Genomic DNA, 15,728 nt, shown 5'->3' with positions numbered 1-15,728 from the left:
GGGGCGGGGGTGTGCAAAAATCATTACATATGGTGTCCAACATGGGGCTCAAATATCCACATAGGATCTGGGAAAATAAGTAGACTTTCAGGTAGGCTCAAGTCATACAGAGTCATGGCTCTTTTAAGAGGCCCTGCTGTACAGACAAGCACTTGAACAGCTGGTACTGGGTATAAGAAAAGTATGTAATGAGTCTTTCTCTGTTCTGGCAGTTCCCAAATAATGACACAGAGACTTTTTTTAATTATGAAAGTTCGGCCTTAGCTTAGGCTTGTTCCTAACTAGCTCTTATAACTTAAATTAACTCATTTATATTAATCTACATTCTGCCACATGTCTCGTGGCTGTTTCTTCTCCTCCTGCACATCCTGCTTTCTCTGCATCTCCTGACGTCTCCTCACCCCTCTTCTCCCAAAGTACTCTCTGTCCTTGGAAATCCCACCTAACTTCTTCCTGCCTAACTGTTGACCATTTAGCTCTTTATTAAACCAATTACAACAATGTATCTTCACACAGTGTACAAATATCCCACAACAATAACCTTCAGGCATTTGTATGATGTCATAAAGGACATTCTTGAGGTAGTCACTCATACTAGTCAGCTTGAACAAGGGCAACATTAACATGCACCATTTCAGAACAACCACAAGTTTGAATGGCATCAGGATTCTGTGGCTCATCGGACATTGACCTTTGCTTTCTATTTTGCTTAAAATTATACTTTTACTTGGATAATATAACAGGTTTTAGGAAATATTTGGTAGTTCTAGTACATTTGTGATGGCTAATTATTTTCATGGAAAAGTGGGGTTCCTGCCCAGCCATTTCACAGTGTTCCTACGAAAAAGCCATCTATGACATGACCCAGCTGAAACTCTTTGGCATATTCCTGTGAATACAAAGTTCGAAGTTCTGAAGGTGACACTCGGATGACATCTCTAGCTTCTTCTGACTCCCAACTCTGCTTCATCCTTCTGTTTCTTCCATATCATATGATTGTAGTTCCTAGCACCCTTCGACACCTTTCATCACTTTACTCTTGCTTCTACTATTATTTCTTTCTGGATTTTATCTCCTATTCACCTCAACTGACTCACTTAAACACTCATTTACAGTCACAGATCCTTCCAGAAGGTTCTCCCACAAGCTTCGTTTTCAATACTCAGGCCAAGCAAGTGACTCTCTGCTTTCCACATTACATAATCTCTGCTGCAATTCATGTATTGAATTGTACATGTCTTTTTCATTCATGGGTTCATCATCACTAAGGAGAATATGCATTCTTGGGTAGCAGAGGGCATTTAACACAACAGACTAAGGATGTCACTCAATAAGTAGTTATTAATTAATATAATATTTTGTTCCTTCATTTTCTTTTTTTTAAGATTTATTTATTTATTTCATATACAGTGTTCTGCCAGAAGAGGGCACCAAACCTCATTAAGGATGGCTGTGAGCCACCATGTGGTGGCTGGGAATTGAACTCAGGACCTCGGGAAGAGCAGCCAGTGCTTTTAACCACTGAGCCATCTCTCCAGCCCACTTGTTCCTTCATTTTCAATGGCATCTGGGTGACAAACCCATGAGGTGCAAATTTACGGAATACATTGATGAAGCTAATCCTTCATGGTAAACAGGATGTGAGCTAACCTTTGAGTCGGAGACCAAGACATAGTTTCCATGAGAAGCAGAAGATGAATTGCTCTTTTAGTCAACAAGCAAAGCAATGTGGTCTCCTCCAGTCTGTGGTAGAGTCAAGGTGAAACCCCATAAGGGAAGCCCAGTTAGATGTGGAATGAAACTAACACTTACTGAGAACTCTCAGAAAGGCAGGCACTTGGCGGAGCTACTCATTTATCATGACGGCCTTCTCCAGTGAGTTCTTTGGCTCCATTTTACAAACACACCATTTAATACCATAAGGAGGTCAGTGACCTCCCAAAGGTCAACTCTTTGTAGAAAAGAAAGATGGAGGTGGTCAGATACGCATCCCAGCAGCTTGACAGTCCATGATGGCTGGTGCCTATGAAATTCTAAAACTTTCTTTCATCCACAAAATCTACTGAACAACTCCAAAAACCAAATATAGTCTAAGCTGTTAGAAAAAAAGCTGTGTCCTGAAATCTCATCTGTCCCTCATTCATGCAAATTTGGCAGGGATGACTTTAAAAACACCACCCAAAGGAAGCTGAGTGAGCATCTGGAATGCATTCCCACGTTGGGGTTTCACTAGAGACAGCTGGTGGTGACCACTTCTTTTGAGGACTCAGTTTTATGCTTTTGAAACCCAGCTAGAAATTTCTGTCCAGAGGCAAACACTCATTAGCCAGTGTTGGACAGAGTATGCCTGTGGACTCCCTCATTTGGTGCAAAATAGAATGTAGGGAAACATAATAGCTCTTGACCTGGCATCTTTACCCTTCCCCAGGCCAGTTTCATCTAGGACAAGGTGTTATTCTCAGGCATGAAGGTACACACTTGAAGGGAAGGTTATAGAGACTCTAACCTAGTTCTTGGCACCAGAGAGTTCAGTGGAATGGATGGATCTTCACAATGAAGCACCATGAGAATATCTTTGGTGTAAAAACACAGCTGAGTGAACCAGGGCCCTCTTGCATCTAGCTTGGGATTGATGACTTTCAAAGTTGGGTTCACTATCCATAGCCTTTCCTTGTCTGATTTCAAGAGCTTGGGAGATACCTAAAATAACTGCCTATATATACCTGCCAAAGGCCTACTACATGTTCAAAATTGTGTCAAATCCATAAAGCTCTTTCTTCAAGAAAGTAACCATCTTATTCAGAAGCAAATAGCCATGTTAAAAATAAGTCTAAGGTAAATTAATTGACAATTAACTACTATAGTCATTTATTGTGAAACAGTACAGAAGCTGTATATCAGTGTTTATCAATCATGGCTGTAGATGAAATTTACCATGATGTCTTTAGAAAGTATTCATTCCCTGGGTACAACTCCCAGTACTTTTGAATAAATTGGTTTGTGACAGGTGCTTTGGTCCATTAGCACATAGGGCCAGGGATAAAAGACCACCTCTTGGGCAAGTCTAAACACTTTCTTTGTCAAGCCTATCAAGGTCATACCTACAGCATCTGAAACAGTGCTTTGTAATAATGAATGTTCAAGAGATGACAGATGTGGAGACCTGGTCTGGACAATGGAAATGTTCAATGTTTATATTAGGAGTAAAAGATGCAATCTTGCTGAATGATAGAAATGATAGAGTATGAGAAAATAGTGGCTACATTGAATTGGAGAGAGTAGAAGATAGATTTGACTAAGAATGGAAAACTCCGTAGGAGAAGAGCAACTTATTTAATAGTGGAATGTCAACATTCAGTGGTGGAAAGATTTGACTGCCTGAATTTAAACTCTATTTCATATGTTAGAGAAATATGCAGACTTGGAATTGATTATGATAAAAATCATGAATCAGTATAACAACAAATAATAAGCAATTTTCGTCACTGACCAGATCACACTTTTCTCAGAGTTTCCACTGGTAAACGGTTGACTTAGATGCCAAAACGGTTTTAATTTAACAGTGCCCCAGATAAGCGAAGCACAACCCATCGTATTCATTTGAGAAAAGAGTTATTGCTGTGTTAGGAACCAAACTTGCTAATAACATATTGATCACCCCACTGGCTCCTGAGGCAGTGAAGTCATGGATTAAAACCACACACCTGCTCCCCTCTCTAGTAGTGTGTGGCTGTCACATCCATTTGGCAGCCAACAGGTTTGAAAAAAAATTGATGCTTGTAGAAATGAAACATATTTTCATTTGCAAGTTCTTCTCTTATAGAGATTTGACTAAAACCTTTGTTTTTTACTATTAATTTACAATTTGTAGGAAACAGAGACCTTATTTATGTTAATCAATGAAACCTCTCATGATTTCCTGTCACTTTTTTTTTTTTAACCTTCAATGGTCCTGGCAGTTGAACAATGAGAAAATTGGGAAAAGTCATCCAAATGAAAAACCATTGTTAGAAAATTTAAGTATAAGGAATATTGCTGATTTCTCTTTGAATGGAAGTATTCAAATGCAGCCGGTAGCCGGCATCATTAACTTGACCCATCCTGCCCTGGGAGAGACACTCAGGAGACTGAAGGGCCAGTAGAGGCCATTCAAAGAAGAGGTCATGTAAATGTGAACTATAGCTGTGCCCATCCTAAGTCATGAGGAGGGATGACACAATTTGCATGTGGTAATGGGCTCAAGAGGGTGAAAGCAGGGGCAAAAATCAACACCAAAGTTAGGTGTGACTGATAAAGGGCTAGAGAAGGTAGAAATAAGTGAGCCTCAGCCAGCTGCACGACTACCGTAACAAGGAAGCAAGCGCTCCACCTGTCCTCCGTGGTGATAATTTGTTTGTGAATAACAAATAAGGCTTGCCTGAAGATCAGAGTGTGGAGCTAAGCCACTAGTTAGCCATAGAGGCCAGGCAGTGGCGGCACGCACCTTTAATCATAGCACTCGGGAGGCAGAGGCAGACGGATCTCTGTGAGTTCAAGCCACAGTGGGCTACACAAGATTGATCCAGTCTGAAAGAAAAGCAGAACCAGGCAGTAGTGGCACACACCTTTGATCCCAGCACTTGGGATCTCATGCCTTTAATTACAGCACTAGGGAGGTGGAGACAGGAAGTGATATGGTCGGGTGGAGAGAGGAATATAGGGCGGGAGGAGACAGGAGCTCAGCCTCTTTCAGGCTGAGGAGTTGTCAAGGAAAGATACATGGCTGTGGCTTGCTCCTTTGTCTCTCTGATCTTTCAGTATTTACTCCAATATCTGGCTCCAGGTTTGTATTATTAAGACCCATTAGGATTTGTGCTACATCCACCACTCACCGTCTTTCCAGCAATGGCATGTAGTAATTGAGCTCATTCTTTGACAATATCCACCTGTGAAGGTCTGTTCACTTCCTCCAAAAGTGGGCTTGCTCATGGAAGAAGACAAAGACCATATGCCAGGTCAAGCACAACCTCCGGCTCTAAGTAGGTACGTGGTAAATGTATGTTAAGTGAAGAACAAACTGACTACAGGAATGAACAATAAGATCTTAGATTGGAAATAAGCTTGTGTTCCAGAAAAGGCCTGGTGTGAATTAAATTTTATGAAAATTCAATAGTTCATGGCTGGCACCCAAATTCTCCCTTCGCTTGTGAGTCTTCGTAATATGTGCTATTTCCAGATATGCAGGTAGAAATTGGGAGGGACTAGAATCATCAGATTTGATCAAGAGGGTAATAGATAAAAGAAAATAATAATAAGGTAGAGTTTAGAATGGAGGAAGGCAGGGGTGGGAGAGATTAATTTTGAACAACTCAAGACTCTATGAGGAAGGTGCAAATTAGATGTAAAGTGGAGAGGCAGAAACTGACATTAATTGCCTGTTCTGTGCCAGATTTTGTGCTGGGGACTTTCCCTGTATTATCTCATATATCCCTCACAATAATCCAGCCAGGCATGCGATACAGCCCCATTTAACAAATGGGGGACCTGGAGGCTTGGAGAGTTTAAGCCCATTACTGAAGCTCACTGGGCTGGCAAGGAATGAAATTGGACCCAAACAGAATCTCTCTGACTTCACAGCCCTCCATGCTGCCACCGGGTATGATTTGGGTCAAGTACTTTTTGTTCTAAGTAGACAGAACGAGTCCAAATGTGTCCCATGTTTAACAATGGAAATGTTCAATGGGAGGTGGAGCACTGAGCTTATAGACATACACAAGCGCATCCTTGGATGTGAACTTACCTGAATATTTTATCAGAGGGCTGCTCTCCCAAAACCAGGTCAAAGCCTCGTTGAAATATTGTGTAAGGCCAAGGCCTAAAATGAGAAACATCATTCAATTAAAGTCCACTCTACAAACACTCTCTTCATGTCAGGTACTGTGCTAGGTCCTAAGGACCCAAAGAAGAAGAGTACATATTCCTTGCCCTCAAGAAGCTCATAAATGTGAGCTCATGTACAACTTTGAACCCAGGAAAGGGACCAAGAACAAAGTTAGTATTAAAAAAAAAAACAAAAAACAAATCACTGAAGTACCAAGAAAGCAGAAATTGTAGAACATGACATTGTTGCTACATAGAGTAAGATAGGACTCAGGCACGATTTACAATCTTTCTGTTGTACATTCACAGAAACCTATATTTGCCTTACTTAAGAAAGATGGGGGCATGATATATTTAAAAAGCCAAGTTCTTTGAATATTTCCATATTCAAAGCCTGTCCTGCTACTGAGCCAGTTGTTTGAGTAAGATGGATAGTTTGCCTTGCTGACTCCACCTCTTCACTGGCTAAATAAATAAATACATAAAAAATAATGAGTTAATAACAGCAACTTTACAGACCCTCAAGAAGATTAAGCAAATTTTAGGTCAAAGGTCATAGGTCAGACTCTCCACTGTTTCCTCTCCCTACTCAAAATGATGTGAGGGTCCTTCGTGTTTGAGATATTCCAGATGTATCCAAACATTTTTAATGACCCTCATACAAACAGAAGCAATTAGTTCTTTTCAAGTCATTATCAGCTCCACCCTGCCAGTAAACATCTGGGTAGTGGCAAGCATTCTAGAAAATAGAAAGAGATCTCTTTTAAACAATGTGTATCTTTTTGATAGCTCAGCCATGGAAATCCCGAATGACCTATTCATTCCAACAAGTCTTAGTAAAGCCTAGAACTTGGGTTAAGTATTGAGCTCTTGTGTACACTGGGTGGGCTTAGTCTTTCAATTATGAAGCATAATTATGGAATAGTCTCATAATTAATCCAATTACTGAGCATTTATTTTGGCTATTCCTTTGTTTCCTGAGAGGCACAAAAAGTCAGAGAATATGTTATAATTATTATTTGGTGCTAAATATAATACTAATCATTAACTCTATGGTTGCCAGTGCAAGGCTTATCATCCAGGAGACAGAATTGGGGGAAATGTGAAGGATTGTTCTTGAATGACACATTGATAGTTGAACAGCACTGGCATGTAAAGGGACAGAATGTCTGGACTACTGCAGTGCCCAAGATTGTGCTGCACAACATAAAATGTCCCCATGTCCTGCAAGCTTTTGAGTGTCATATGGCCATTTTGTTCAAGTGTTTAAAACTGTTTATAAATCTGAGCCCAAATGTTAACTCCATTAACACATAAACACAAAGTAGCTAGCACTGTTTTAATATGAGATCCATTTCAGGTGTGTAGCTATTATGCAGATTGAGGGGAAATTATACATTGTATAATCATTGATTCATCAACACAACATATACTGGTTTGAGTTTATTTTGTTTTGTTTTTTTTCAAGATAGGGTCTAATGAGGTGCAGGCTGGTCTCAAACTCACTTCATAGCTGTGGGTAGCTTCAATGTCTTGATTCTCCTGCCTCTGCCTCTGAAACATTAGGATTACTGTAGGGTACCATTACACCAGATGCAATATAGCATATCTTTATCAGACTCCATTGCTCTTATTATATATCACATATTCATTATGTCTTCCATTAAGTAAATTGCATTATGTACAAATGTCTGTAGTGGCACTTTTTTGTGCTGTAATACAATATTTACATGTTAAAAACAGTTATTATGCCACTATAAATTACTTTGCTATTTCTCACTTAATTACTACTAAAGCATTCTATTTACTTGCGGAAATTTTGTATGCACAGCTCATATTATTTATGAACAGTATAAGAGATTTTTAAATGGTTGTTATCAGATGGGGTGTTGGACTAAATCAAATTGAGAATCATCAACTTAACCTAACCAGCTAAACTATTAAAGCTGCTGGAGAGCCTGTGCTTTGCAGCAAGAGGAAATGTGGTCTATTAGGATTGTATAAGGGTTAAGACAGTACATATGTGCTCATTTTTATGCTTACTATTTATAAATACTTTCTTCCTAGAATTCAATTTAGAAATATTCAAGGCTTCAAAAGTATCCAAACACTGCAAAATGAATAGCCCCCACATCAAAGCAACAGCTCCCCCACCAGATGTTATCTATGTGTTTGTTCCTTTCATCATAGATGGATGCAGAATAGCATTTGAATTTGCTTCTGTTTGTCTGAATAGTAAGTGATGTCTCCTGAGCACTACAAAATATGAACCAGTTCGATAAAATACCAAATTTATGAGGAGAAAAAGACCCAGCTGATCCTAAACTAGTCAATTAAAAATAAAGAGACATGCTATTTCATTTTTTTCTTTGGGGGCAGTATCATATTCACTTAATATTGTTTAATAATTTTAAATAACATACATTTTGCCTTCAAGTCATCTCTAGGTTCAAAACTGGTACACTGTGGAACTGGAGTAAATTCTTGCCATGGTTCCTAGGTTGTTTGAAAATACATTTTGAGGAGGCAAATGGCAGGACTGGACTGATTACAATGTGAATATGAATTGCATAGGATGACTTAGACATACACACTTCTGTCTTCAAGACACAGTCAATGAATCAGCAAGCTTGGAGACACGTACGCAGACATCTGCATGCATCTCTGTGAAAGCAGAAGAGGCCTCCAGCTCTTGATTAACTCAAAAGCAAAAGCAATTCATGTAGGGAGGGCTCAGATATTCAGTGTATAGATTCCCCCCTCACATTTATAGGCAGGAGGGCAGAGCAATTGGAACATAGATTCTGGAGTGAGTCTGCTTGATTTGAATTACAGGACACCAACAATACCTATAATGACCTTGGGCAAGTTCCTTAACCATTCTGTATCTTTATGTCCTCATCTATGAAATCAGGCCAACGGCAGTAACTGTGTCTGCCTGGTAAGGTTGTTATGATTAGGAACTAGTTCATATAATTATGTGCTCAGAACAGTGCCTAGCATTTAATGAGTGTCATAGAATCTGTTATTAAATATGTTAAATTTGCTAATTGCCTGGATCAAATATAAATCTTATAATGAGTGATTTCTTAATGTCGATAGAGCAATGGTTCTCAACATGTGGGTCGTGACCCCAGTCGAGTCACATTTCAGTTATTCTGTATATCAGATATTTACATTATGATTTATAACAGTCTCAAAATTACAGTTATGAAGTAGCAACAAAATAACTTCATGGATAGGGGGTCACCACAAGATGAGGAACTATATGAAAGGGTCGCAGCCTTAGGAAGGTTGGAAACCACTGTCATATAGGAAGGTGTGTCTTGCCCCGCGCGGTACAATGCATTGCCCACACAGGCTATAACTCAGACACATTTGAATTTGCAGGAGAGGAGACAGTTGTGAGCATGGGCAAACCAAGCCCCCCATCCCCCAGAGGAGCTAACTGTTCAGTATTGACACTCATCGCCAAGACACAGGGAAGAGAACATCATAAAATCCCTAGAGAATTCAGGGAGTTGCTGATCGCACTAGCAAAGGAATAAAAAGAAACATTTATTTTCTCCCTGTTAATCAGGGATGATCTGCCAAAGATGGGGATTCTAATTTGAATCATTTACCAAATATTTCTGGAGGTCTATTGTGTGTTAACTGCGGTACTAAGCAACAGGAATTGGAATAAGAAGATTTTTGCCCTCCGAGGACTCTGCAGTCTTTCTGAAGAAACACATATTCGCTTAGATAAATAGTCAAGAGTGTTAACAGGGAAGAGGGGTGGAGTTACAGGAAGCAGGCTTCATGCTGGCTGGGCCATCCAGAGAAGAGAAGGCTGTGTGTTTGGCAGGGCCTGAAAAAATGGTGGGGAGCTTTGGCTCACAGCACTGGGGTGGCTACATCATGATTCGGGAATAGCAGGAAGTAAAGAGGAAGTAGATATAAAAGCACCAAAAATACTCTGAAGCCGAAAAGCTGGGACCAACCCCAAATGGAAAGGTTTCTGTTATTAGAACTCCTTGAATCAAGTTAAGAAAGAAAAATGTTCTGGCCCCAACACAAGTGGAGCACGAATCCTAAAGGGTCTTATTATAAAAACAAACCCAGATATTGGGGTGAATGCTGGAAGATCAGAGAGACAGAACAAGCCACAGCCTCCTCACCTCGCCAATTCCTCAGCTGATCCTGTTTCCTCAGACTGGATGCCTCTCAGCTGAACTGTGCCACTCAAAGCCTAAAAGCTTAACCAGGCTATAGTTCCTCGTCCTCACCTTTAAATACCTTTCTGCCTCCTGCCATTACTTCCTGGGATTAAAGGCGTGAGTCACCACGCTTGGCTGTATCCTTGAACACATAGAGATCCAAGCAGATCTCTGCCTCTGGAATGCTAGGATTAAAGATATGTGCTACCACTTCCTAACCTCTATGTTTAATATTGTGGCTGTTCTGTTCTCTGACCCCGGATAAGTTTATTAAAGTGCACATTATTTTGGGGAACACAGTACCACCACACACAAGGAAACCTATTCAAGCTCAGAGCGGAGCTTTCTCTTGAGTTTAGAAGCCAGGTCTACAGGCTGTTAGAAATGTCCTGCTCCTTTCTTTGCTGCTCACACCATGAGCTTTGTCTTCTCCACATGGCTAGAGGATAGGGTGGATGCCTTCAGCAGCCCCAGCTCAAGTCTCCACAGGCCCGGACCTCAGAAGAGAATATGTCCTCTCCATCATTAGCAAAGCAATAACCATGGAATAATGGCTTGATAAATCCTAGGTCTCTCAATCAGATTGTGGGCCAGGACACAGAAGCATCTAAGCAGGTTACAAGTCACACTGGTTTCTTCAAGGTTAAAGCTGGGAGACGGTAGACACTGTTAATCAAACCAGAGATTTTCACCTCAGCTTTTACTGTTCTGGTGCCTCCAGCAGGACTGGCCATCACTGCTGGGTGGGGTAGACCAGGCCAGAGCTAGCTGTATGGAGAGGGCCCTGGACCATCTTACAGGCAATGTCAGGCCACATGTGGTACAGGGATCTGCCATAGAAGGAGCTCTCAGTCTCTTGTCTCCTCTTGGATCTGCAGGCTCTATTATTCTCTGTGCTGCACTGGGCAATACACCTGCACTGTCTTGGGTCAGGAAAATAGGCAGAATCCAAAGTCAGAAAATAGCTTTTGTTTGCTTGTTTGTTTTTACTTGTTACATGCTTTTTATTCTGATAAATCAAGGCCATAAAACCTTCTCCTTCCATATGAGCAGCCTCAGATGGCCTCCATGTAGGCTCACCCAGGCCAACTCAGCAACTGTCTTGGAGCCATTGTTTCAGACAGAAGCAGGATGTGAGCCACCACAAAACTCACTGGAACAGTGGCATGGCAGCCAGAAGGGTTCACATGCAACTACACAATCAGAAAACATTAGCAACCCATCATTGGCTTTCTTTTTCTGTTTATGTATTAAGTAATAGCCACAGCCTATTCAGTCTTCTCTATGCACCGACAATTTCTCAGCTTTCAACTTCTGTTCACAACTCTCTCTTCCCGCCCCCAGACCTAAGGATTTTACCCCTAGTCCTAAGGATGTATCAGGCCATAGATGAGTCAGCTGTGGACTTGACTTGCTGTTTGGCCTTATTTCTGGTTACTTTGACATTTCCTCCACTGTGCAACTAGGAATTCAATGAATAAGAAAAACCCAGTATGACCACCCTGCTATGTGTGGTGCTGAAAATTCTCTTCCTACCGGCTCTCTCTTTGCAAAAAGGGACTGCTGTGTTCTACATGAGGGTCCTTTATATGCCCAAGTGCTAACTCAGATTTCCTATTGAATAGGGCACTGGAAGCAGAGATCACAGCCTTTGGCCAGAATATCAGGTGATGAACTTTATTGTAGAAGGCATCAAAAGCGTATGGTGGGTAAATGAGTGTCTTTATCCAAAGTAATAAGCATAATAATGGTTACTAGTGACCAAAGTATATATGTGATACCTTATGGCCTCAGGGTCTTTGCAGATACTTTTCTACCTAGATTCTGCCTTTCCCCAATTTATATTACTCTTAATTTATACCATTAGGTAGTACTAATAATGCTTGAACTAGTAAATAGTACATTTCCCACTGTCATTATTGTATGTTGTAAATAACTAACACTATGCAGCATATTGTATACTATTTAAGTTTAGCTTAAGAATGCCATCCTAAAATTCAAGCTCTTTTCCTCACAGAATCTAGAACAATAATAAATATATTAAGTATTCAGGTAACATATCCCCCTCACCATCTGTAAAGGTCATGATAACTGGTATGTCCTTTGTAGTCACTGCATCACACAAGTGATTGAGGGTTGGACAGACCTGGCTTTAGTCCTGGGTGAGAGAGTCATTGAACTGTATGTCTTCAGTAAGTCACTTGATTTTCACAACCTAGTATAACCATCTATAAAATCTGCAGATGTCAATCAATGGACAATTTCAGAGCCCATTTGAGGCTAGTAGTCATGGATTTATGGTACTAGTCAGCAAGGTTGGCAAATACAATGGCTGTTGAATTTAGTGAGTGTTAGAATATTTTGATGGATAAAATAAAATATGTGGATAAAACCTTACTTACTGTCTTAGCAAGAAATCCAGTTGTGTGGGACACATTAGTGCTTGATTGCCAAGGAGCACATCTTTAGTACAGCTTATGACACATAGAATAAACTTAATAATACTATTTGCGATCCATTATAATTCACATTTCCTTTTAGAGAATAGAGAATGCATTTCTAATGTCATATATAAAAATAAATTGTGATGATGGTATATTTTATAAACTTGTTATCTTATAACATGCAAATCTCATGGGCGGTAAAATTAAGTGTTCGTGAGATTGCAGCCATTGTTCAAGCCATTTACTCATAGGTAAATACATTGATTAGTAGTTTTGATATGTAAAATAACATGGTTATCAGTAACTGGCCAAGTAGTTATGAGTTGGGCTCAGGAGCTAGACTGAGCAGTTTTGTAGCCAGGTTTCTCCAACTGTTAACTTATGACTTTAGAGAGTCCATTACTTCATATCATCAAGCCATTCTACCCATTTCTCCACCTTGCTATTGTCATGCCACAGCCACACCACCTCCCTCCCCATCACCCTTCACAGTCTGGATCTTTGTCGTTGCCAAGGTTTCTATCATTTTTAGTTATTTCAGTATCCACTAAAATGGTCCTTTCAATGCTTGTGCTGGCTAGCTTTATGTGAACTTGACACAAGCTAGAGTCATCAGAGAGTAAGGAGTCTCAGTTGAGGAAATACCTCCACAAGACTAGGATGCAGGCAAGTCTGTAGAGGATTTTCTTAATTAGTAATTGTTGAAGCGGCCCCAGCCTATGGTTGGTGATGCCACCCCTGGGCTGCTGGTCCTGGGTTCCACAAGAAAGCAGGCTGAGCAAGGTATGTTGAGCAAGCCAGAAAGCAACATCCCTCCAATGGCCTCTGCATCAGCTCCTGCTTCCAGATTCCAGCCTTGTTTGAGTTGCTGTCTTGACTTCCTTCAATGAAGGGACTATGATGTGGATATGTAAGCCAAATAAACCCTTTCCTCCTCGAGATGCTTTTGGTCATGCTGTGTCATCACAGAAATAGAAATCCTAACTAGGACAATGTTCAAGACACTTCTCTAATGATCTTGTCTCTTTCCTTCATTCCACAATCATGCCCTCACTTGCTAATATTTGAAACCCACCACTGGTTTTGAATTCAAGAATCCCAATTTCCAACCCTCATCGTTCACCTTCTTGCCTCATTTCTAATGTCTGACAATATTCTATTGTCCTGAGATAGAAAGTCCATCCAACCACCATTTCCTTGACCTCCACCCACCTCATATACTCTCTTTTCATAAATTAAGATTAAATTCTGTCATTAATTACTATAATAATCCCTTATCATGTTGACCTCAGTCCCCACACCCCTGCACTGCTTCCACATACTTTTCTGGAATACTTCAACACTGGTTAAAACCCATGACCACGTGGCTCCATTCAGTGTCACACAAGAGAAGGCAGCTGGCAACCATAGTGTTAGTTTCGTTGTAAATCCCTGCCTACTAACTTCAAGTGTGTTCTAACTTCCACTGGTCAAGTTACATTTCTTTTGTCCATTCACTCTCCCTCTCTCTAAACCACTATTTAATACTTCTTTCTCCTGGCACCTCTGACACCTGCCCCTTTATCCTTTAGCTAATATCCTCTTTCAACACAACCAAGAAAAAAAGCAATCTGATTTAAAACTTCCCCCATCACATCTGCCCATTGCCTGTTCTGTGACTATTGCTTGGCCTCCTGATGATAAGGAGGCATGGGAAGCTTATGTTTCCGACTACAAGGTGTATCCGACCACCCTTGGCATCGTACAGGCAATGAACTGTAAGGCAGAAGACCTACATGGAATCTATACTCCAAACTCTCTTCAGATCTTATGGCATCCAGCAAAAAAAAAAAAAGAGCACCAGAGAGCCCCCACTTTTTTCATACGTACCCTTGATATTGTTGAATGAAGTATGCATAAATAAATTTCAAATCATTAAGAATCTTGGATTTAATTTTAATTCAACTTTTTGCAGTAGTTTTCATTCTATATTTTATGTGTGAATATGAATATGCTTTACATAAATTATTTTATTTAAAGATAGAGCAGTGAGAAACTGCCACATTCCTGCCTGTGTGTGATTTGATTGTCTCCTCTATAAGAGCACTTATGTCATCAACAGCACACAGTGAAATGCTTTCTTTCAAAGATGTGCAACTAACGTCCCATAACCCTGGGATAAATACATTTTAACTATTATGGTTAAAATGGTGTTAAAATGGTGGTTCTAAATGTTACAATGGAAATTTTAATCTTTGTACTGTGTGAATGTTGTGTGTGCATGTGTGCTATGTGTGTGACCACGGGCACACATGTCACAACACTAATACAGGAATAAGAGGACATTCTCAGGAGTCGGTCCTCATCTTCCACGTTGTTTGAGGCAAGGTGCCTTTTGTTCACCTGTTCACTGATGAATGCACAAGGTTAGTCCACCCAGAAGCTTCTGGAAAGCTGTCTCCATGTCCTTCTCCCCACAGAAGCACTGGGATCACAGATGTTCCTGCTATGCTTCAGGCTTTTGTGTGGGTTCTGGGGATTTGATTTCAGATCCTCAACCTCACACGGCAAACACCTTGCCCACTGAGCTCTCTTCCACCCCTTAAAATGAGGTTTTACATGCGGAAATTTTTACAAGTATATGAAAGGATTCTGAAAATGCAACAGTGAAGAAAATGTACTTTTCCCCTTAGCTTTTAGGATTCTGGGACACAACTTTGACCCCCACACCCCCCATCACCAAAGTAGCAATAAACAAAAATATATGTAGTGGTATTTGCTCCACGTATGACCTTAGGCTATATAACTTGAAGAAGGTGGCGCTTCTTGCGGTTGGTTGTACATGACCTCTTAAAAGAGAGGAGAGAGGGGTCAGATGATACCTTCCTTTTATTTTACTTTATTTTTTTTTTATTTTATCCTGGCATGATCAGATGCCAGACAGCCTGGGAACTGAACCTGGGTCCTCTGGAACATCAGTCAGTGCTCTTAACCACTGAGCCACCTCTTTCTCTCCTTTATAAAATTCACACATGGCTTCTTTTTTGTGTAAAAGAGCAAGTTGGAGAATATAGGAAGTGAACTCCACTTTGATTCCTGGCACCTGACTTATAGGTAGAGACTCTACATGGTCTTTGAGTTAAGAAGCATCATAGAAGGCAGAGGCAGAGTTCATGTGTCCTCAGATAGGAAGAGTTGGCCTCAAGTTCTCCTGAATATTTTGGGATTCAGGATTTTTTAGAGCAAA

General features: G+C 40.5%; 1 protein-coding gene across 2 annotated transcripts in view; it reads right to left on the bottom strand.

Moving 5' to 3' along the window:
* Astn1 (astrotactin 1) overlaps nt 1-15,728 on the bottom strand; it is a 327,875-nt gene that overhangs the window by 99,396 nt on the left and 212,751 nt on the right. For both annotated transcript variants that reach the window (XM_052737326.1, XM_052737327.1), the window contains exon 9: nt 5,780-5,854. In XM_052737326.1, the coding sequence (XP_052593286.1) occupies nt 5,780-5,854 (75 nt within the window). The remainder of the gene's footprint in view (nt 1-5,779; nt 5,855-15,728) is intronic.

This window comes from Peromyscus californicus, unplaced genomic scaffold, assembly GCF_007827085.1.
Source record: "Peromyscus californicus insignis strain IS unplaced genomic scaffold, ASM782708v3 Scaffold_14__1_contigs__length_90479793_seg_2, whole genome shotgun sequence".
Lineage (NCBI taxonomy): Eukaryota > Metazoa > Chordata > Mammalia > Rodentia > Cricetidae > Peromyscus > Peromyscus californicus.
This window is presented reverse-complemented; position numbering and strand designations above follow the sequence as displayed.